Source organism: Acipenser ruthenus, chromosome 37 (assembly GCF_902713425.1).
Source record: "Acipenser ruthenus chromosome 37, fAciRut3.2 maternal haplotype, whole genome shotgun sequence".
NCBI lineage: Eukaryota > Metazoa > Chordata > Actinopteri > Acipenseriformes > Acipenseridae > Acipenser > Acipenser ruthenus.
Window position 1 is genome coordinate 7,597,477 of NC_081225.1, and position 23,665 is coordinate 7,621,141.

General features: G+C 37.9%; 2 protein-coding genes across 11 annotated transcripts in view; both read right to left on the minus strand.

Annotated features, from left to right (window-relative positions):
* Positions 1–4,531: 4,531 nt before the first annotated feature.
* Positions 4,532–14,919, minus strand: LOC117397740 (phospholipid phosphatase 5). 4 transcript variants are annotated; one of them, XM_059008573.1, is made up of 8 exons: positions 14,744–14,919; positions 13,107–13,233; positions 11,287–11,395; positions 10,711–10,801; positions 10,550–10,613; positions 9,828–9,952; positions 8,987–9,157; positions 4,532–8,447 (listed from the first exon to the last, which is right to left on the minus strand). In XM_059008573.1, the coding sequence occupies exons 2-8, from the start codon at positions 13,175–13,177 to the stop codon at positions 8,281–8,283; spliced, it is 798 nt and encodes a 265-aa protein (XP_058864556.1). In that variant the 5' UTR covers positions 13,178–13,233; positions 14,744–14,919; the 3' UTR covers positions 4,532–8,280. The 4 variants fall into 4 exon arrangements, with proteins under 4 accessions (XP_058864556.1, XP_058864555.1, XP_033852483.1 ...); XM_059008572.1 differs by having other exon boundaries at positions 13,107–13,236; XM_033996592.3 differs by lacking the exon at positions 14,744–14,919 and adding an exon at positions 13,934–14,026 and having other exon boundaries at positions 13,107–13,236.
* A 2,014-nt stretch (positions 14,920–16,933) lies between these two features.
* The window catches only part of LOC117397959 (histone-lysine N-methyltransferase NSD3), a 42,532-nt gene continuing 35,800 nt past the window's right edge, over positions 16,934–23,665 (minus strand). For all 7 annotated transcript variants that reach the window (XM_059008745.1, XM_059008741.1, XM_059008742.1 and 4 more), the window contains one exon: positions 16,934–22,795. In XM_059008745.1, the coding sequence (XP_058864728.1) occupies positions 22,545–22,795 (251 nt within the window). In that variant the 3' untranslated portion in view covers positions 16,934–22,544. The remainder of the gene's footprint in view (positions 22,796–23,665) is intronic.

Below are 23,665 nucleotides of genomic sequence, written 5' to 3' on the forward strand. Positions count from 1 at the left end.
TCAATTTGGACCTATGTAGATTGTTTCCCGCATGTAGGGGTTTTAAATGGTAGATTAACAAGGATATATACGCCTGTGGGTCTATGCCTTTGCGGGGTGCTTGCAAACCGAAATAACAAGAATGTAGCGTCACCGTGCAGTTGTGCAATAACCTCTAGCCTAGCAGACGGTTAAATTATGAAATCTTGTATTCGTAATGTACAAACAAGTGAAAAAGGTGATAACTTTATTGGGCTAACTAAACAATAATTAATCGCAAGCTTTCAACACCTCAAATGTCTCTGCTTCAGGTGAAAGAAAAAAAAGCTTATTTTAATATGAATTGCTGCAAAGGCTTTGTCTTTGACTCAGTTGTCTGGATTCGGATTTTCCCAAACATTACCACAAACGTTAGCTCTGGTCCGTCACTTAGAATAGACCTGTATGACAGTTGCGTGCAGCTATTCCGCAACAACGAGATGCAGAAGGATCTCGGTGAATTCACAATGGAGATGATAGTGTGTGCATCCGCCATTGAAGAAGTACTATATATAACTTCCACTTTAAAGTATTCTTGAACTTGTCTCAATCCATTGTTTAACATCATATTTTAAATACACCAGCTTCCTCAGTTAATAATATGGAAAACACAAATAGCATTGGATTAAACTATGTGGTTTCATGAGTATCATATTGTGTCAGTGAAACCAGCCTTTAAGGATGCCCCATGTTGTTAATTTCATCTGTTGGTGTTACTTAACATTCTTTGAAATTAAAAAATTAAAAAATGTAAACGCAATCCCGTTTTAAATGTATGCATCCTACCTATACATACAAGTATATGTACTATCTCTCTCTCTCTCTATATATATATACAGTACTGTGCAAAAGTTTTAGGCAGGTGTGAAAAAATGCTGTAAAGTAAGAATGCTTTAAAAAATAGACATGTTAATAGATTATATTTATCAATTAACTAAATGCAAAGTGATTGAACAGAAGAAAAATCTAAATCAAATCCATATTTGGTGTGACCACCCTTTGCCTTCAAAACAGCATCAATTCTTCTAGGTACACTTGCACAAAGTCAGGGATTTTGTAGGCATATAGTCAGGTGTTAAACAATTATAAACAATTATACCAGACAGGTGCATAATGATCATGTAGGTTGAAACACAATCATTAACTGAAACAGAAACAGCTGTGTAGGAGGAATAAAACTGGGTGAGGAACAGCCAAACTCAGCTGACAAGGTGAGGTTGCTGAAGACAGTTTACTGTCAAAAGTCATACATCATGGCAAGACTGAGCACAGCAACAAGACACAAGGTATTTATACTGCATCAGCAAGGTCTCTCCCAGGCAGAAATTTCAAGGCAGACAGGGGTTTCCAGATGTGCTGTCCAAGCTCTTTTGAAGAAGCACAAAGAAACGGGCAACGTTGAGGACCGTAGACGCAGTGGTCGGCCAAGGAAACTTACTGCAGCAGATGAAAGACACATCATGCTTACTTCCCTTCGCAATCGGAAGATGTCCAGCAGTGCCATCAGCTCAGAATTGGCAGAAAACAGTGGGACCCTGGTACACCCATCTACTGTCTGGAGAAGTCTGGTCAGAAGTGGCCTTCATGGAAGATTTGCGGCCAAAAAGCCATACCTCCGACGTGGAAACAAGGCCAAGCGACTCAACTATGCACGAAAACACAGGAACTGGGGTGCAGAAAAATGGCAGCAGGTGCTCTGGACTGATGAGTCAAAATTTGAAATATTTGGCTGTAGCAGAAGGCAGTTTGTTCGCCGAAGGGCTGGAGAGCAGTACACGAATGAGTGTCTGCAGGCAACAGTGAAGCATGGTGGAGGTTCCTTGCAAGTTTGGGGCTGCATTTCTGCAAATGGAGTTGGGGATTTGGTCAGAATTAATGGTCTCCTCAATGCTGAGAAGTACAGGCAGATACAGTGCCTTGCGAAAGTATTCGGCCCCCTTGAACTTTGCGACCTTTTGCCACATTTCAGGCTTCAAACATAAAGATATGAAACTGTAATTTTTTGTGAAGAATCAACAACAAGTGGGACACAATCATGAAGTGGAACGAAATTTATTGGATATTTCAAACTTTTTTAACAAATAAAAAACTAAAAAATTGGGCGTGCAAAATTATTCAGCCCCTTTACTTTCAGTGCAGCAAACTCTCTCCAGAAGTTCAGTGAGGATCTCTGAATGATCCAATGTTGACCTAAATGACTAATGATGATAAATAGAATCCACCTGTGTGTAATCAAGTCTCCGTATAAATGCACCTGCACTGTGATAGTCTCAGAGGTCCGTTTAAAGCGCAGAGAGCATCATGAAGAACAAGGAACACACCAGGCAGGTCCGAGATACTGTTGTGGAGAAGTTTAAAGCCGGATTTGGATACAAAAAGATTTCCCAAGCTTTAAACATCCCAAGGAGCACTGTGCAAGCGATAATATTGAAATGGAAGGAGTATCAGACCACTGCAAATCTACCAAGACCTGGCCGTCCCTCTAAACTTTCAGCTCATACAAGGAGAAGACTGATCAGAGATGCAGCCAAGAGGCCCATGATCACTCTGGATGAACTGCAGAGATCTACAGCTGAGGTGGGAGACTCTGTCCATAGGACAACAATCAGTCGTATACTGCACAAATCTGGCCTTTATGGAAGAGTGGCAAGAAGAAAGCCATTTCTTAAAGATATCCATAAAAGTGTCGTTTACAGTTTGCCACAAGCCACCTGGGAGACACACCAAACATGTGGAAGAAGGTGCTCTGGTCAGATGAAACCAAAATCGAACTTTTTGGCAACAATGCAAAACGTTATGTTTGGCGTAAAAGCAACACAGCTCATCACCCTGAACACACCATCCCCACTGTCAAACATGGTGGTGGCAGCATCATGGTTTGGGCCTGCTTTTCTTCAGCAGGGACAGGGAAGATGGTTAAAATTGATGGGAAGATGGATGGAGCCAAATACAGGACCATTCTGGAAGAAAACCTGATGGAGTCTGCAAAAGACCTGAGACTGGGACGGAGATTTGTCTTCCAACAAGACAATGATCCAAAACATAAAGCAAAATCTACAATGGAATGGTTCACAAATAAACATATCCAAGTGTTAGAATGGCCAAGTCAAAGTCCAGACCTGAATCCAATCGAGAATCTGTGGAAAGAACTGAAAACTGCTGTTCACAAATGCTCTCCATCCAACCTCACTGAGCTCGAGCTGTTTTGCAAGGAGGAATGGGCAAAAATTTCAGTCTCTCGCTGTGCAAAACTGATAGAGACATACCCCAAGCGACTTACAGCTGTAATCGCAGCAAAAGGTGGCGCTACAAAGTATTAACTTAAGGGGGCTGAATAATTTTGCACGCCCAATTTTTCAGTTTTTTATTTGTTAAAAAAGTTTGAAATATCCAATAAATTTCGTTCCACTTCATGATTGTGTCCCACTTGTTGTTGATTCTTCACAAAAAATTACAGTTTCATATCTTTATGTTTGAAGCCTGAAATGTGGCAAAAGGTCGCAAAGTTCAAGGGGGCCGAATACTTTCGCAAGGCACTGTACTTATCCATCATGCAATTATTATTATTATTATTATTTATTTCTTAGCAGATGCCCTTATCCAGGGCGACTTACAATTGTTACAAGATATCACATTATACATTATTTCACATTATACAGATATCACATTATTTTACATACAATTACCCATTTATACAGTTGGGTTTTTACTGGAGCAATCTAGGTAAAGTACCTTGCTCAAGGGTACAACAGCAGTGTCCCCCACTGGGGATTGAACCCACATGCCCTACCATGCAATACCATCAGGGAGGCATCTGATTGGCCCCAAATTTATTCTGCAGCATGACAACGACCCCACACATACAGCGAAAGTCATTAAGAACTATCTTCAGTGTAAAGAACAAGAAGGAGTCCTGGAAGTGATGGTATGGCCCACACAGAGCCCTGATCTCAACATCATCGAGTCTGTCTGGGATTACATGAGGAGAGAGAAGCAACTGAGGCTGCCTAAATCCACAGAAGAACTGTGGTTAGTTCTCCAAGATGTTTGGGCCAGCCTACCTGCCGAGTTCCTTCAAAAACTGTGTGCAAGTGTACCTAGAAGAATTGATGCTGTTTTGAAGGCAAAGTATTGATTTGATGTAGATTTTTCTTCTGTTCACTCACTTTGCATTTTGTTAATTGATAAATATAAACTATTAACATGTCTATTTTTGAAAGCATTCTTACTTTACAGCATTTTTTCACACCTGCCTAAAACTTTTGCACAGTACTGTATATAAACAGCTTGTGAATACCATTAATAAACTAATTCTGCTCCAAGCAATACAAGAATACTTATATGGCTCTCAGTCTGAAATAAGGTTTCAAGCTTTTGTTTCCTACAGTTAAAAATGACCTGTTTTCTGATCAAGCATATTGTACCAAAATCTGAACTATGCAAGAAATGAAAGAAACACTAGTGAAGATTTAATATTTATAAAAATAAAATTTTTTTTTTTAAAAAAACTGTACAAATTTAAGACAGTGCTTTATTGTTATTTCATGGTTAGGTTATCTTGTAAACTGTATTGTATTTTACTGTGTAAGAACCTTTGACTAATTTACTAAAGGGATAATGTGATAAACCTACACCCCACCAGGATAAAACACAGCTGAGTTCTTAGAGCATTTTACAAAACCAGGGATTAGGGTAACGGTTGATCAAATCACCCTTTAATCCAATATTTGACTTCTGTACTGTACAGAAACACAAAACATGCTTTCTATATTGCTTAGTGATGGTGTAGGATTTGACAAGGTAAATACTATCATACCCCCACAGGTTTTTTGTTAAAAAAAAGACAAGCACATTTTTTTTTGTAAACATAATAGTTATCAGAATTACACATAAACAGACTTAAAGACAATGTTTAAACACATAATTACAGTCCCAAGAAAAACAAAAATCAATTGAAAGTGCTACAATGTGCTGTTTGGAATATTCACAAAACAAGTTATTCAGCCAACAACAAAAAGGAATGTACAATGGAATACCAGCTAGTTAATTACCTGTTTGTATCTTTCAGTGCTTTTAAACAAGAAACTGATAATACGCAACTGGCGCTACTGCAAACGCCTTGCTGAAAACCACAAGCAAAGACAGGCTTTATATTCTTTGTAAAACCACAGACGTACTCTAGAGACGTGCTGTTTGTGATGGCAAACTTCAATATAACCCACAATGAGAACGAGAGTGTGTGTCTCAGTTGTGAAACGATCAGAATATAATGGTCAATATTACCAGCACCAAAGGGATTCACTAAAGCCATCTTATGTGTCGAAGCCCTTGTCCGGGAATATGGAGTCCTCAATTTGATCTTTTTTTTTTTGGCTGGCTTTTACATTGGTCCTGTAGGAAAAACATCATGTTTTGAGCTAAAGTAAGATGTGAAACACAGATGAGGTTTCTGTCAGCTTCTCCTGTTCTATCAGACACTTCTACACAAAATATCAGCCATGTTATCCATGGACAATATCATCAAATATACAAAAAACAAAACACAAAGAAAGGAGAAAATATGCAAGCGCATTCACACTTAAAACTGCAATCATAATTAAACCACTGGGGAAAATGTCTGGAAGATTGTCTGATTATATATAAGATATAAGAAATACAGTGGCTCTCAGAAGTATTCAACCCCCTGGACTTTTCCACATTTTATTGTGTTACAACATGGAATCAAAATGGATTGAATTTGGTGTTTTTGACACTGATCAACACAAAAAAACTCCATAATGTCAAAGTGAAAAATAAAATCTACAAATTGTTCTAAATTAATTACAAATATAAAACAGAAAATAATTGATTGCATAAGTATTCACCCCCTTTGCTATGACACACCTAAATAAGCTCTGGTGCAACCAATTGTCTTTAGAAGTCACATAATTAGTTGAATGGAGTCCACCTGTGTGCAATTAAGGTGTTTCACATGATTTCAGGTTAAATACACCTGTCTCTGGGAGGTCCCACAGTTGGTTAGTACATTTCCTAACAAAAACTACATGATGAAGAAAATCCGGAATAAGGTTCTTCAAAAGCACCAATCACGGGCAGGATATGAGAACATTTCCAAGGCATTGAATATTATTATTTATTATTATTATTTATTTCTTAGCAGACGCCCTTATCCAGGGCGACTTACAATTGTTACAAGATATCACATTATATATTATTTCACATTATACAGATATCACATTATTTTACATACAATTACCCATTTTTACAGTTGGGTTTTTACTGGAGCAATCTAGGTAAAGTACCTTGCTCAAGGGTACAACAGCAGTGTCCCCCACTGGGGATTGAACCCACAACCCTCCGGTCAAGAGTCCAGAGCTCTAACCACTACTCCACACTGCTGCCCTGGAGCACAGTAAAGTCCATTATTAAGAAATGGATAGAATATGGCACAACTGTGAATCTGTCTAAAACAGGCCGTCCTCAAAAACTGAGTATCCGGGCAAGAAGGGCACTAGTCAGGGAGGCCACCAAGAGCTGGGAGACACCGTGCATACGGCAACAATAGCCCGGGTGCTTCACAAAATTGGCCTTTATGGGAGAGTGGCAAAAAGAAAGCCATTGTTGAAAAAAACTCACATCAAATTTCAGCTAGAGTTTGCCAGAAGGCATGTGGGAGACTCTGAGACCAAGTGGAAGAAGATTCTATGATCTGATGAGACCAAAATAGAGCTTTTTGGCCTCAACGCTAAGCGCTATGTTTGGCGCAAGCCTAACATCGCACATCATCCTGAGAACACCATCCCTACCGTGAAGCATGGTGGTGGCAGCATCATGCTATGGGGATGCTTCTCTGCCCAGACCTCAATCCAATTGAGAATATGTAGAAAGAGTTGAAAATTGCTGTTCACCAAAGGTCCCCATCCAACTTGATGGAGCTTGAGCAATTTTGCAAAGAAGAATGGGCAAAAAATGCAGTCCCCAGATGTGCAAAGCTGGTAGAGTCTTATTTAAATACTCATGACTGTAATTGCTGCCAAAGGTGCTTCTACCAAATATTGACTCAAGGGGGTGAATACTTATGCAATCAATTATTTTCTGTTTTGTATTTGTAATTAATTTAGAACAATTTGTAGATTTTATTTTTCACTTTGACATTATGGACTTATTTTGTGTTGATCAGTGGCATTAAATCCATTTTGATTCCATTTTGTAACACAATAAAATGTGGAAAAGTCCAAGGGGGGTGAATACTTTTGAGAGCCACTTTATATAAAACTGAAGCAAATAATATCAAGCAGATTTATAATTGAGAAGTTCCTGAGGAATTAAAAAACAAATTGCGGTATGAAGATTTTCGTAATCCATCTATAATATCATTAAATGTTGGTTACTTTTATAAATCCGAAGACAGTTCTACTTTGGGTTTACTATACAACATTAATAAGACAGAACACACAATTTAAATACATCTTTACAGACAGACTAGACTATGTATTTTTACTTAAAATGATGTGCAACAACAAACAGAATTGAAATATTATATTCTGTTTTAAAGTGAGGTATAATACAAGTTATTACCTATAAGAAAATAAATCAATTCTCTCCTCTTATTAGCACTGACAGTATTATCAATGGTCCCCTTTTTCTTCTGTTGAAAATAATTAACTGCTTTGCTTATAATGTATAGGTCGGTTTATAATATGCAGATATTATTGTTGTTGCCATAGACATATGTATTGTAGGCTTGATCAACCAAAGCACAGAGCAGTGTGCAGCCAGCAAAACAAAAGGAAACTTGACTCAATGGCGTTGGCTCTTGCTGTACTTATATACACTGTAGCTGATCCAGAATGTGTTCCATATATCTATGGCAGGCAACTAGAACTGAAAGCTACTCCTGAACTCAGTTTAAAGCACCTATACACACACTTATATATAAAAACGGCATCGTCTTTGAGCAATTGCCAAATGAACCTCTCACAGTGATTACAAACACCATAAAAAGGTAAGGGACAGTATAAAAAAAAAAACACAATGAATATTTGAATCTACTTACTCATTAGGCTAAACCAAATACTTTTTTTTTCTCTAACTATATCTATTGGTCTATTGGAACTTACATTATTAACACAGCTTCTTCTTTCAGAGTACAATTACTGCTTTTTAAATGTTGTTCCACAACCTTCAATAACCTTGTGGCTAGCTGTTTACTAGTATTTTGAATTGCTTAAAAATGACAGTCCCAGAGGATGGGTTGGATCACTATACTGGATGAATGAATGAGTTGGAAATCTTTCTGTCTTGTGTCACTGGCAACTTGTTTTTACAATGCAGTGGTCTGTGGCTTTCAACGTCGGTCAACGCTGGATAATGTTGCCTGTAACACAGGTATGAAAAGAGGAGTCCTATCCCTGAACCAACCAGCACATCTGGGGGTAAAAAAAGGAAAGGATTACACAGAATGAAACAGGTATGCATGGAACATACACTGCCTGGCTTCTATTAGGTCCTGCCTACTCACTGGGACAACTGTAAAAGGAATACCGTGGAACACTAAAGCATTGTTGGAGATCAAGTCCAGCCAACAATGCTGTACCCTAGTGACAATGGTTACTTTCAAGACGATAATACACCTATCCACCATGCCAAAATTGTGAGGTTTTAGGAGCATGACTGAGACTTCAGGCATCTTCCATGGCCACCACCATTCCTGGAATCCAATTGAGCATGTTTGGGATGAATCTAAACAGCACATCTGTCAACCAGAGCCTACACCAATCCCAATAAGAATGACTGAATGGATCCCTCAAGACTCCTTCCAGTACCTTGTGGTCTATGCCAAGTTGGGTCAAGGCTGGAGCCAGGGGAGACAGCGGCCCAGCCCGCTCTTAGGGGCAAATCATAATAAAGCAGCCAGGCAGAGTACATCTCCCCCCAACCAGTTTCAGTATCAGTTAAAATGCCTCACCTTGCCAGTGATGCTTGTAGTCGCAGGTCCTTGACAGTGCAATCATGGCTGCAAAGATCAGAGGCATCAGAAAGGCACAGAGCCTCCATGCTTTCCCCCTCCCTGGTGGGCTAAAGCAGTGCAGCTTCCCTGCCAGGTAAAAGGCTGCGAACCCCAGACCAGCAAAAGCAACTGTAGATAAACAGGCCACAAATAGTTCTGTCACCACATTCAAGCTTTTCAGCATCAATGTTTTGTTTTCTTTATATAGTGTTAACACAGTGGTAAATGCTTTGTGAAAATGGCCCAGGATGTTTAAACTTAAATTATCCAAAACTTTTAAACACTCAACAGGGTTGAATTTAGAAATGCTAAAATAAACGTAATAAAATAAACGTAATAAATTAAACGATAAAGGTATCGACTATAAGTCAACATTTTTCAAGATATTGAAAAAGACTTCTAGTCGAAACATTTATCACTGAATTTTTTTACATTTCTTTGTACTTCTAATCCTAAATTAAACAGCTCTGTAGCGCTGAATACCAAAAAGATATTTAATGTTAGAAATCAACACTTTTTGTGTGGCACAGGACACACTGGCTTCACCGGAGTCCAAACTACAGAAAAATGATTTGCTTAACATGTGATTTTAAATGTTATTTTTCTCTTACTTTCTCTTGTATGTTTGTTTTTTTAGTGGTTCTGGGTTCTGTTGCTCCAACATTGAGTCATTACCACCTTTCTCTACATCTGCATTGCTTGTAGCTTGAGCCTGAGAAATTGTTATTTGAATAAAAAGAACGGGCCTATAAAGAGGTAAGAACTGAGCACTCCTTTAATTCGGAAATCTTGTTCTTACAGGAGGAGTGTCCGCTAGGGAAACTTTTCCTCCCCTCCATCACAGTGTCTGGGTCTCCACTGCATCTCATCTCAGCGTTCATCTGTCCATCAGGGAAGCAGCGGTAGAAGAAATCTGGACGAGGCCTGAAAGAAGAACCTAAGAATCAGCACCAGAAACCGGAAGCAACAACCTCCAGGCTTAGCAGCTAGGAAGAGAAGACAAGGTCTAAAACATAACCTCTGTGGGCATCTACTTTAGATCATTGCTAAATTATTAATGAAGCTTCATTTACTGTACTTTTAGTTTTAGGCAGCTCAGGTTCTCAATTCTCAATATAGAAAAACTAAATGAACAACTTAATAAATTCAGTGACAAACATTTTGACGAGAAGTCTCTCACAATGTCTGCAATTGAAGGCTTTTATCTACTGTTTGGATATATTTCCACAGATTTATAGTTATTCCACAAATGAGGATGGACAAATAACTGACGAGCCCCCGAAGAGGATGTGTGGGTTTTTTATGACTATCTTATCTCAGTGAAATAAACGTGTGGTATTCTGTTTACATAACAAATGCAAGGTATAGGAATCATATTAAACCTCACTTTCCTTAAGCGCCAGATATTTTTATAAAACCTATTTTTTTTTTTTAAATTAAATACATGGATGTGCATGACGTGGAAGGTTTATTGAATTATTTTTGCTAGATGCAACCCTTTAATAAGAATTTGAAACTCACCTCCCTACAATTAATTTAACAGTGTTGGTAAAGACCCCATTGAGAACCAGGGCTAGCGTCGCTGCTGCGAGAGAGATAGAAAACATAGAGGCGTCGGCTCACTGATTCTTATTGCAACAATGACATTACAGAACTTAAAAAGTACAGCCTTAAAAGGGTACCTAAGCACGCTTCCTTGGTGTCCCCTTTCTCAGCCTTTTTAAAAAACTGAAACAGTATTATCACCGCCAACGGGGTAAAAAAGGCAATAATCTGTGAAAAAAAACAACATTACAAAAGACATATTTCTTTATGTTATTCACTGTGGTGCTTCAAAAAAGGGTTGAGCTGTAGCCCAGTGACTTTGCACAGCTATGCCTGTAGTTCCCTGACTGTATGACTCACACGCCACACCACGTGGTCGTGACTTTACCAGGTGAACCCCTTGGAGACTCCTAAGAGAGCTTTCTTTAATCTAGTAAGGTACCAGGTATCATTTTTTTTTCTTCTTTCAAGATTGCAATGCAAGACATACATAAAGGAAGTGCATGATAAGATTTATGGAATTATTTAATTAGTTATAGCCTGCCATGTGTTTGAATGTACAGAACATTTAAAAACTAGGTTGAACACATTGCAGGGATATGTAGACTGGAGAGAACAGTATTCATTTTGTTCTGCACTCTGCCTGCTGTTCAGTATATACTTTAAATACATTAATCAGAAACACAGTGAATATGATTCTACGCAAGACGTACAAACATAAGACTTGTTGGCACATGGTCATCTTCCACATGGTGATATTTATACAGCCACAGTTCCTCCGGTTGAATATCCCTATGGAATGCGGGTAGCTTTTCTGTTACTCTGAATACAAAATAAAAATAATAAATCAGTAAAACAAACAAATGCCAAGTTATTAACACACATTCTCCACCACGGGTGCAAATACACAACTAGCTCACTGTAGATGCATGAAAATGTGTGAGATATGGGCTGATGGTTAAAGAAGATGGATGGCTTCCTCCATACTCTGATACTGTTAAATGGGGTTCCAGTCTGAAATCACAGTCACAAGTTGCTTATGGTGTGAGTTCAGGAGCTGCTCTTTAGTCTAGTTGCCTGCTACAGATATAACCTAGGCTAGATCAAACAAAGTGTCTTTCTAGCGCCATCTACTGATCTGCCATTTTTTTAATCCTTTAATTTGACTGCAATGCACTGCTGTGCACTAGATGGCGCTTATTAATAAGACACTGTGGCTGATCTAGCTTTCACCTGTCTATGGTAGATAACTGCAATTGAAGAGCTGCTCCTGAACTCATAGTCACTATGAGCTTAATATAAAAAATAAATAAATACACAATAAAATAAAAAACAGTATCTGAGAAATTGCAATAAGAACCACTAAGTATGGTTACAAACATCACAAAATGGCAATGGAAAAGTATGTAAAAAATGTTATCAGTGTGTTCTCAGAACAATTTAGTAGACAATTATCTATCGTATGTACTCCTTTTTGTATCACTATGTGATGTAAAGTCTTTCAAATAACACAATCACGAGACTAATCTAGTAACTCCTGTATGTGTAGAGGCTATTACAATGCTGTGTGTACTATTCCTCATTATTTTTAAATACAGTAATCTGTCGTGTATCAGCCTGTCACAGATCCGCCCTAACCGTTTAACCACTATGCAAAATGCTACAGGAAAGCGAAAACGAGTTACGCTTACAATTGAAAGTATTTTTTTTTTTTTTCCTTAAACCTATGCATTTTGCTACTGTGTAAATTACCTGACACTAATGTAAATGTATACAGCACTGTGGCAGGGCAGTAGCCCTCTACATGAAGAGGGGATCCATTTATTCACCTCAGGGCTGCTGCAAAATCAAAGCCAACTATTCGAAAGAAGCTGAAATTAGTGTGTTTATGTGTGTGGGGGGGGGGGGGGGCATGTATTACTGTGGGGACAAGATTTGGGAAAATGTACCCATACAGACAGTAACTCTTGAAAAAACAACGTTGTGGGGATGTCCCCACTTTGGAAAACACCTTTTTAAGAACTAAATATGCCTTAAAAAAAAATAAAAATAAAAGTGCCAAAATATTTAGCTTGTTGTCAACTTTCACCCTGTGTGGAGTTTTGTCTGACTGGAGTTAGAAATAGTAAACAAAGAGTGTCAATGAAAAGTCCCCACAAATATAAGAATACAAACGTACGTGTGTGTGTGTGTAATTCCTGTTTGCCTGCGGGGGGCGTCTCGATCTCCTGCCTGTCAATCAGCAGTGAATGCAAGCACCCACACGACAGACAGCTACTCCGTCACAAGCATTAATACCCTGTATCTTTCTAAACAAGGGATTTGGGGCAGCTCGCGAATAAAAGCTGAATCTCAACTGTGTGAATATATTAATTCTTACAGCTGTGTATAATGTTATTTAAAATCATTTATGCGACTTTTTACATATCCGCCCTTACTCTGGTCCCACTCGAGTCGGATACACTACAGACTACTGTACATACAATTAAAGAGAATGCATTCTGGGAAACTCATGTGCAGAATCAATACTTACAAGAAAACCCCAAAGAGAAACAGTCTAATGGAAGCTTCAGAAACGAAGTCAGGGACAAAGCTTTTCCTCATCTTAAATTTGGGGTTGGTCCTTTTAAAATATGAATGCTAAAAAATCCACTGGGGTCCTACTAAGAAAGAAATAATACATTAATAAAATGCAATACCTATTTGATTTGTACAATAACTTATAGACAAAGAGCAAGGTACTTTCACCTAAGAGACCTTTGAGGTCTTGAAAGCTTCAGATTAATTGTTGTTTAGTTAGTCCAATAAAAGGGATCCCATCTTCTTCTCTTTACGCAGGAAGCACAGTAAATATGCAGTTTGACAATATTTATTTTGTCGCAATGTAGTATTGTATATTTTACTTATTTACATGTTTTTAATGTTGTAAGCAGTTCAAATGATTCATTATAATTAAATCAATTAAAACTTATTTCAACAGGGTTGCAGAAAGACAGGATATAGAAAGACACGTAAAAAGCAAAGTTATTTGTGACAGTTTTATTGAAGTTATTAAAGAAATTGAAGATTGCGGTATCAAATTGTAAATATATTATATGTTTTGCACGTACATTTGAATCGATTTAGTAGACAAATTGTCAAATGTATAGATGTATATAATATTTATTATATGTTAAAAACACAATGGAAATCAACCATTATGTCAGGTTCCTGTGTTTGACCTTTTTTTTAAAACACTGCGCTAAACAATACTTCTGCTCCCATATAGGAAGAACACCTAATCTGTTTAACGAAACGGCACAGAAATAATCGTGGGTGTGCCCCCATGTCATTAACTGTATTATTAATTGTATGTCTTACCCTTTCTAAGATGCGATCTGTACTTATGTAGCAGGACGTGGCATTTAAATAAAACTCAACCGTCAACACACAACTAGGAAGAGAAACCTTACGAGTAGAAAAAAACCGCCCATCTATTATCACGCTGCCATCTACCGGACAAGAGCGGTACAGCAACATATAGGGTTTTCCAATGTTGTTGCTTAAGAGAGCCTTCTTTTTGCATGCCAATTAACTATTAGGGATGGGAATTTCGAGTAATTTAGTGCTCCAACCTAATGCCAGACACTATTATTCTACATACGCGCCACAAAAATAAAAAATTAAAAAAATTAAAAGTTAACACTAAAACCGCTGCCGCCAGTGATTATTATGAGGGTTTATTTTCTAACTGACCACATATAAAGTACTACTTCAAAAAATGAAAAACTATAATAAATTAAACATTTCCAAAGAAACTAGTGTGTAATCAGGTATATGTACATACTAAACTGTAAAAAAGAAAGTAACATGTGTTAGCTCTTGCGCGTATCATTCGGAGCAGCACAGAATCCAGGTTGAGCTGCAGCAGCCTGCAGCTTTGCAGGTTTCTGGTTGAAATGTTTCTGCAGAAGCGCTGTGGCTAGCTTCAAGGTGAAATGTCTAGCACTTTTATTTTCCCCGGTGCATTCCTTGTACAAAACGAAGGAATTGATGACTGCCAGATCCAGGGTTTGTGTGTGTTTAATTATTTATATATATATATATATATAATTATTTGTTCCTCCTCCAGCCCAGCCTTGCAATCTGCTTTCTTGATATAGTCCGCCTGTGGTTTGTTAACCTGCCTACCTGTTGTCTGGGCAGCCATCGATATTGTGCTGCTATTGGTTCAACTGCGTGATGCCTCTTGAATCCATGCCTGTTAATTTTTTACTGCAGCGTTTAAAAATGAAGAGCGAGAGAGAAGTGGAGATTCAGATTCGTTGTAAAAGCGCTGTTCAGACCTGAGACCTGCTGTTTTGATTCCAAATGAGCTCTCAATTACTTAACTAGACCCTTAATTGAACAGATCATTTGCTTAATTTGACCTTTTTAATTGATTTCAGCTCTTAAACAGTTGCAGAGTTCAAGTTCTTATAATAGTATTAGCTAACTTGAAATATGCAGCTGTTAAGAGCTGAAAAAAAAATGTCTAATTCAGAAAATTGTCAATTCAATTAAGGGTCTGATTAAGTAATTGAGAGCTCAGTTGGAGTGAAAACCAGCAGACCCAGTGGGTCCCCAGGCCCGGTTTGGGAACCAGACATGGTCCGCACACATCCACACACACTACCGAAACTAGCGGCACGGTTCATCCCTGGAACCATACAGATCACGTAAAGGCACAGGACCAGACGAAACAAGACAAAACAAACGAGACAAAAAAAGGTTTTGCCGATCTGAACTGACCGGGTCGCTACAATATATCGAACTTGCATTCATCAAGATATATTATTGACATTTACTCGAGTAATAAATGTAGTGCTCCAGTAATTATAACTATTTAGAGTATAAGAAAAATGCTTCTCGGTGCTGACTGTGGTGAAGTGATGTGGGGGATCATATTAGCATTGCATTGGGCTCCGAGTAACACTGACCAGCTAACTGGAATAAAAAACCATGTCCCGTACCGTGCATGGCGGAATGGGCCACAATCTCCTAAAACACCTTGTAGTGTATCCCACACCAACATAGCTCTTACTGGCTAATTATTGGGATGTATTATTAATATAGGCTCTATAATTAGGGTATAGTATCTAATATTGCTGGGTCATATCACAGATTGGAGGCTAGTCAGTAAGACAGAAGAATAAGAACACAAGTTGTTTTTGGCATTATTTGCCATTTTACAGACTGGAGTTTAATACTAAAGCAATACCCCCCCCCCCCCCCACGACCGCCCCGCCCCCTGCCCAGGAATTAACCAGAGATGTATACATGTGTTTATCATCCCATTCACTACACTTAAAAAAAAACAAAAACAAAAAAAACAACCTATGCTAGTTTTTGATAGTAAGGAGCTAAAGGCAAAGCGGTATTGCAATTGCATCAATTCTAATGCATGAAATGGTTTGAAAATCAAACTGGCCCTACACCCAGTCCTCGGTTTCTCAACTATTTTCAATTAAGTTATTATTTAAATGATCAGGAACCAGGAATTTGATGTTAAATAAATTGTCCCTTCCTTACATTAACTCCTATTCGTAAACCCACAAACTCAGGATTGATTTAATCACGCTGTGATCAGTTAATAGCACTTGCCTGGAGACTTATTGTGCAAGCTTCAAGCACTGGTATCAGTTATTGTGTGGTCAATGAATAGAAGTAATGCTGTGTGTAAGGACATTACCTTCAAGCTTCTAGTTCATTTCGTGTGCATCAAAGATTGCACTCAATGTGAAATATTATATCAAATCTCACAATTCTTCCCATACCCACAAGCACGTCTGCCTTTCCAGTCATGGTTACACAGAATGAAAATGGCTTAGCTTTGTAGTTCATGTTGTGGGAAGATCATTTTGTTTTCCAGACTTCATCACATTGACTCTAGTTGTTCCTGAGCCTTACACTTTGTGATGGAAACCCTGTGTGGCCCTACTACTTGTAACACAGGCAGTGAATATCAGGAAAATCTTACTGTTGTGGCAGGATAAATGGGGCTACAAAATGAAATAAAGCCTTTAAAACAATGTTTTTAACTTGTGATAATGACATGATAGGGGTTATCAACATATACCCCACCAGGATAAGTGAAAGCTGGATTTTCATTTGTTAGCATTTTATAGAACTGGGGGAAAAAAAAAAAAAAAAAAATCTCTGGATTGCATCACCCACTTATTTTTAGGTGGTTGATGCAATGCAGGATGAATCCTCAGCGCTGTAAAATGCTCTGGAAATTCAGCTGTGGCTTATCCTGACAGGGTGTAGCGTGATTTAGCAAAGATGACGAAAGTGAAAATAAATCTCTAAAGTAGCAACGAGCACAAAGGGAGAAGCATGTGAGACTTGAACATTCAGAACAGTTTATTGAAGTCAAACCTTAAGCAAGTCTGAAACTGATAAATCTGTGGAATGTCATTAAAAACCCTTCAGAATGAATTCTGGCAGAAGCAAAACACATCTGAATTCAAAAATATTTCAAATAAAAAAAGGACATCAGTCAATATAATGTACAAAAAAAGTATACGTTCCTACAGTCACACACATTCAGAAGAAGCTAAATATTACAGGCATTCTAAATACACTACAACTAGTGACAATCTGGATTTGCTAACTATGTACAAGGTTTGACAAGCATCATTCTTTTACACTATGCACATAGGCCAAACAACAAAACAGAAACAAAAGAATTGGTGATTGTTAAATTCTAAAACAGCAACATCAATTAATACAGTAATAACCCCCAGCAGAAAAACATCAAGGGAAGCAACACTATGCAGTGTGTTGAAAAGGGTTTTCGTTTTAGCCAAGCCTTCGTGTGTTTCAAATGTTTTCAATGTATACTTTATATTGATGGTCATATGGAAAGTCCACAATTACAATCAACATTTCACAAAACCAACAGTTATTAGTTTTATTTTAAGATAAAGATCACATAAAAAATGAGAATCTACCTGTGAGATTTTGTAAATGCTACCTTTAAAAACGGTTTTAAAAAAAAGGGCAAAAAAAGGTTACATATTTTTTTTAACTTCAGAAATTGCACCTTTTAAAAAAGGCAATGAATTGTGTAAATCAGTAAATATTTGATCTGTATTATTTTTTTTGTATACATATTTATAATCTGGGATCTACTGAACACTGAGCAATATGATAAGATAAAATATTAGACACTTTGTGTAGTAACAATATGAATGCTTCTATACACTTTTGGGGAAGCATTACAGATCAAATTACTTTAGCATCTGTGACCTTGATCAGTAAAGGGGGTATCCTTAAGTGCATTAAAAGCTGCAGAAAGGGCAGCTACAATTTCACTGCAGGACTGAATGTGAAAAAAAAAAATTAAAATATTCAAAATATGGCTGTGGAACTGTAGAAACAGTAGGAGTGTTTGTTTTAAAGTTTGGAATTGTACAATTGGCATTAAGGAGCAAGTAGCGGGGTTCCGAAAAATATAGCGTTACACATCCAGACATGTTGCTAAAACTGTTTAAATAACGTACCTGTCATTTTTATTTTCATTGTTAACATTCAGACAACTTTTTACACTTATGACTTTAAAGTCTTTTTCAAAATGGCCACTTTAGTGCATTGATAGCGTAAAGATTACTGCCCACATTGTCAAAGAGCAAGAACGATCCATGTGGTACGCAACAGTGATTTAGAGGACAGATCTCAAACCCACTGGAGCAGCCATTTTGAGAAGAGCTTTGAAACAGACTTTAAAAGGTAGAAGTGTAAAAAGTTGTCAGGATGTTAACAATGAAAAAAAATGACAGGTACATTATTTAAACAGTTGTAGCAACATGTGGGGACGTGCAACTATTTTTTGGAACCCCGCTACTTACTCTAACATTAATGATAAGTAATCTTCTGTATGAACAGCACCGTGCAGCTCAGAAGAAAAGTAATACATTTTTTGAAGTAAGCTCTACAGTCATGAAAAAAACATGAAATTAAAAGATGAAAGTACATTTGGGTGAATCTGAATGCTTCAGGGGTTGTAGCAGATCATTTTAGGCAGGATAAGGCTTAAGAACCACAGTTTATTTAGGAACACAAATATTTAAACTTTATAGTCCAGCTGAAAACCCACTACTGAGCAAATAATTTCAAGGACTCAAGTGTTAAAATCGGTAAATTCAAATTGCTAAAGTGTTCTCTGTATTCCTAACATTCCAGGAATGTATTTGTATTTCATAAAAATGCATGCCACTCCCCCTTCTGAGGCTCTGCACTGCCAAAAAGTTGCAGAACAAAATGGTAGCTTCAGCTTAGTGAATGTACAGTAACTTAAAAAGAATCTGCTATACTGTAGAAACCAGGATAGAATCTGTGGCATATATGCATCTGAATATCATGTAGTGTTTTTTGTGTTGGATGGTTAATGGTTCTGTGTAACAATATTGCCAAGAACCATTTGCAATAAAACTGAATTGTTAAATGTTGGCTAGTGTTAGCTGAATCCCTGAAAAGTTGTGATCTTGGAAACAAGTAAAAATAAACTTTAAAAATGCCAAGAACAAAACAAACCAAAAAAAAAATCTAATGCATAAAGTGCAGACCAATATTATTATTTAAGCATGTATATACAGGTAGTGGACAAAAAAAATGGGAACACCTGGGTAAATGAGGGACAACAAAGTATACTGAAAGCAAGGGCTTCCAAGGGCTCATGTGTTAATTAAGCAAATAACCCCAGCATGTTTAAGGTCATGTATAAAAATGCTATACAGGCCTGGTTGCCTTTAATTATGGCTAGCATGTCTGCAAGAGGAGACCTTAGGGACTTTGAAAGAGGGGCGATTGTTGGGGCGCATTTAGCAGGAGCTTCAGTGACCAAGACAGCTCAACTTGCTGATGTTTCATGAGCAACGGTGTCTAAGGTGATGTCGGCATGGAACAGCAGGGAAAGACATCATCAGCAAAGTGTAACAGTGGGCAGAAGCGCATACTCCAGGATTGTGATGTCCGTGCATTAATTCAAAGTGCAAGGCAAAACAGGAGAGCAACTGCAGATCAATTGACTGCAAATTTCAACCTGGGGCGAGAGCACCCAGTTTCATTAAAAATGGTACGCCGAGAACTTCAGAGCGGGATACCATAGTGGCCCAAAGCCCTATTAAGTGACTTTAAATTGGTGTTTCCATTTCTTTGTCCACTACCTGTATTTATACTGGTTGCTTCTCTATGACAAGGTGTAACTGAACTAACAAACCTTCAAGTATAATTCTAGTCAATTTTATCTTTCCTTGATTTACACACAGTATTGGTTTTAAAAAGTGTAACAAACACTCAAGGCATTTGCAAAATGAATTATAAATAGATAGAACCTAAAGACAGAAAACAAAGCCATCTCTTATTGCTGCCTTAGAAATATCTGGCATGGAATACAATATATACTAAAATGTTACCTCTTTTTGAAATCACTGAAAAAAGAAAACCACAAAAGCTGATTAAAAAAAAAAAATCCTGACTTTGTCCCCTAAAATTACACCAATACAAAAACAATACAATTATTTTTGCTGCATAAATAAAATGAAGGTAAAATAAGGCAATAACAAATCAAATTCAAGTAAACACTATGGACCACCTGAAATAAATGAAGGCAGAGGTTTTTTTGTTTAAAAAACAAACATAAAGTGACTGTTTTTGTACCAGTGGTGCAGCCATTGGGTTGCCCAGTGTCTGTAGTTCGAAAGAAAACAGCCCCAAATCTTTTGGGAGCAGCTGTTTCTCCTATTGCCCCTAACCCTTCAAAAACCTTTTTATTAAGCTATACAAAAACTCAATATACCTAGTTACACTGAGTATAACACTGCAAGACAAGTACCATTAGCGCAGTGGTTCTCAAACCCGATCCCGGGACCCCGTGTGTCTTCTGGTTTTCATTCCAACCGAGACTCTTAATTGAACTGATAATTTGCTTAATTATACCTTTTTTTAATTGTTGTCAGCTCTTAAACAGTTGCGGAGTTCTAGTTAACTTATAATATATTAACTTGAAATATGCATCTGTTAAGAGCTGAAAACAATTACTTCAGCAAATGATCAGTTCAATTAAGGGTCTAGTTAAGTAACTGAGAGCTCAGTTGGAATGAAAACCAGCAGACAAAGTGGGTCCCCAGGACTGGTGTGGGAACCACTGCATTAGAGTATTACAAAAAACAAACACACATGGATTGTAATGTAGGGTTAAAACATTGTTAGCGCAGTCTTGCCTGATGACAGTTTAAGGTATACATTAGCACAGCCACTAAAGCAATAAAATCACAGACCACTTTACCCACTTGAAGAGAAAAATGCTGCTTTTTTCTGTCTAGTTTTGTAAAAAAAAAAAAGTAAAAAATAAAAAACTGTAAACAATTCTAATATTGTATACAGTCCCAAATTATCTTTTTTTTTTAAATATAAGTTCAATCAGTCAGTCAAGGTCTGCAGTAATTCCATTTATTTTCAATACACACACTGTACTGGAAATAAAAAGTTTTTGCTTTATCGTTAAAACAATTTTACATCAAGGAAACCAAACAAATGAAATGCTTAAAAACAGGTTTGACATAATGCTCCTTCTGCTGATTGGAATAAGAAATTTGCTCTATATATGAAACTAAAGCAAAAGGCTCCTTCCATATTTGTTTAAGTGGTTTTAAAGATCACTTCAATGTAGAGTTTCAGAATACGGTAACCTTTAGGGGTACGAAAAAATCAAGAAGGGAAACACTATAATGAGATATGTAATTCAGTCTTTCTGTGCTCAATATGACAGAAGTTTTTTTTTTTTTTTTTTTTTTTTTTCATTTTAAATAATGGAATACATTCTTTAAATATTTACAGATATACTCTCTTCAAAACAAGTCCCAAAGCTTTTAAAAAAAAGTCCCTAGGAGTCATCTACAAGTATACATGATGCAATTTCTTTAAATTAGTGTTATACAAGTGGTGTATAAAAGGACTGGAAAACCAGCTTAAATAAAATGATGTTTAAAAACCATGCATGAAAAAGGTTTGAAAATGTGACTCCAGAGGGCACCATTATGATAAAACTTAAATATGTACCAGTTTAAAATGGTCTGTGCAACAATGTTAGAACCTTAATGTATCCGTGTGTGGTAATTGTGTACAGTCAATACTTTAAGGTCAGATGTGCAACATCAGTGTGTAAAATGCATTATAATACTGACTTGGTGCTGCCAACATGATTGAGGAATGCAGCACTTGGTCACTTTAAAATGAACCCTCCTCTGTGTATCTAAAAACCAGGCCAGAATGGCTTTCAATTCCTTATAGAAAAACAGATGAGTACAATAACAAAATAAAAGTAATGGCAATTGACACAGCAAATTAGATCTGCTTCTGAAATGTAGTGTATGTATGTTAATTGCACAAAAATAAAGTCTTGAGCGGTACAGTACATAAAAACAGATGTAATGTTTTTTTGGAGTGACCTACTAACTGGCAGATTTCTGCTCAGTTTAATGGCCCAGCATTGAATGCAAGGCTTTTTTAAATTTTTTAAATAACAAATTGGCAGAATTAAGAGTCCTCCAGGCAACCACAGCTCACAGTAGGTAAACAATAACAGCTAGGCAGAGACCCGTCAAAACTCCATCAAGAATTAAAGTCTTCTGTTTTAAAAAGTGCCAAATAACCAATACAGCTACATTTGGTTCTGCTCTGTAAAAAGTACATCACAATGAATTTGCCTTGCCTTCTCCATCCATCCATGGAAGTTGTGTCACAGGCTGACCTCTCCACAATCCGCTTCAATGCCCGCTGTAAACTGGAATGAATGAACAGCAATGTCAGCAAACACTTCTTTAAAATTGACTTGCTATGGTTGCCTGAACCAAAAAAAAATAAAAAATAATTAAAAGAAACCCTGCCTATTTTCATTACTTATGCTTTAAATATTAGGAACAGTTTAGTTGGTTTGTTATTTCCATTTTTAAAGACTATTCCCCCCCATTTCTTCACTTGGCTCCTGGGGCTCCAGTTTGATTTTGATCTTGCTGAAGGACTCAGGAGCCAGAGGGCTCTTGGGGTTGTGGTTGGAGCAGCAGAGATGGCCGTCGAGGGAAGACGCCACCAGAGATCCTCTTTCATGATCCTTGCAGAATGAGCTGGGGCAGAACTGGCAGAAGGAAGCGGAGGGGCTCTCACACACACTGCAGTGATGCCACGGGCATTCCCACCTCCCTTCATGAAACGGAAAGAAATGGATATTAGAGGGTTCACCTTATGGTAGCCCTTTTATAGTAAGAATAATGAACAACATACACAAAATAATATGATCAGCATCATGTTCCGTCTGAACTTTTGAATTTTTTGAATTTTTTTTTTTTTTTTTTAATAAATTTAGTCGTTGCCAATTATTTTTATTATTTTTCTCCCAATTTGGAATGGCCAATTATTTTATTATGCTCAGCTCACCGCTACCACCCCTGCGCTGACTCGGGAGGGCAAAGACGAACACACACTGTCCTCCGAAGTGTGTGCCGTCAGCCGACCGCTTTTTTACACACTGCGGACTCCCCATGCAGCCACCCAAGAGCTACAGCGTCGGAGGACAACGCACCTCTCGGGCAGCTTACAGGCAAGCCCGCAGGCACCCGGCCAGACTACAGGGGTCGCTGGTGCGTGGGTGAGCCGAGAACACCTTGGCTGACCTAACCCTCCCTCCCCCCGGGCGACGCTCGGCCAATTGAGCGCCGCCCCCTGGGAGCTCCCATCCTCAATTGGCAAAGGAATAACCTGGACTCGAACTCGCGACGTCCAGACTATAGGGCGCATCTGGCACACTACGCAAATGCTTTTACTGGATGCGCCACTCTGGAGCCCCCCCCCCGTCTGACAAAATTAAACAAAATAACTTACATTTATGTAGCAACTCAGTATTCCACAATCACTCATCCATAATGTCAAAACAAATCAAATATCAGGCTAAACTTAAGGAACTGTAAGTTTATGGAGGCTGTGTGGTCCAGTGGTTAAAGAAAAGGGCTTGTAATCAGGAGGTCCCCGGTTCAAATCCCACCTCAGCCACTGACTCATTGTGTGACCCTGAGC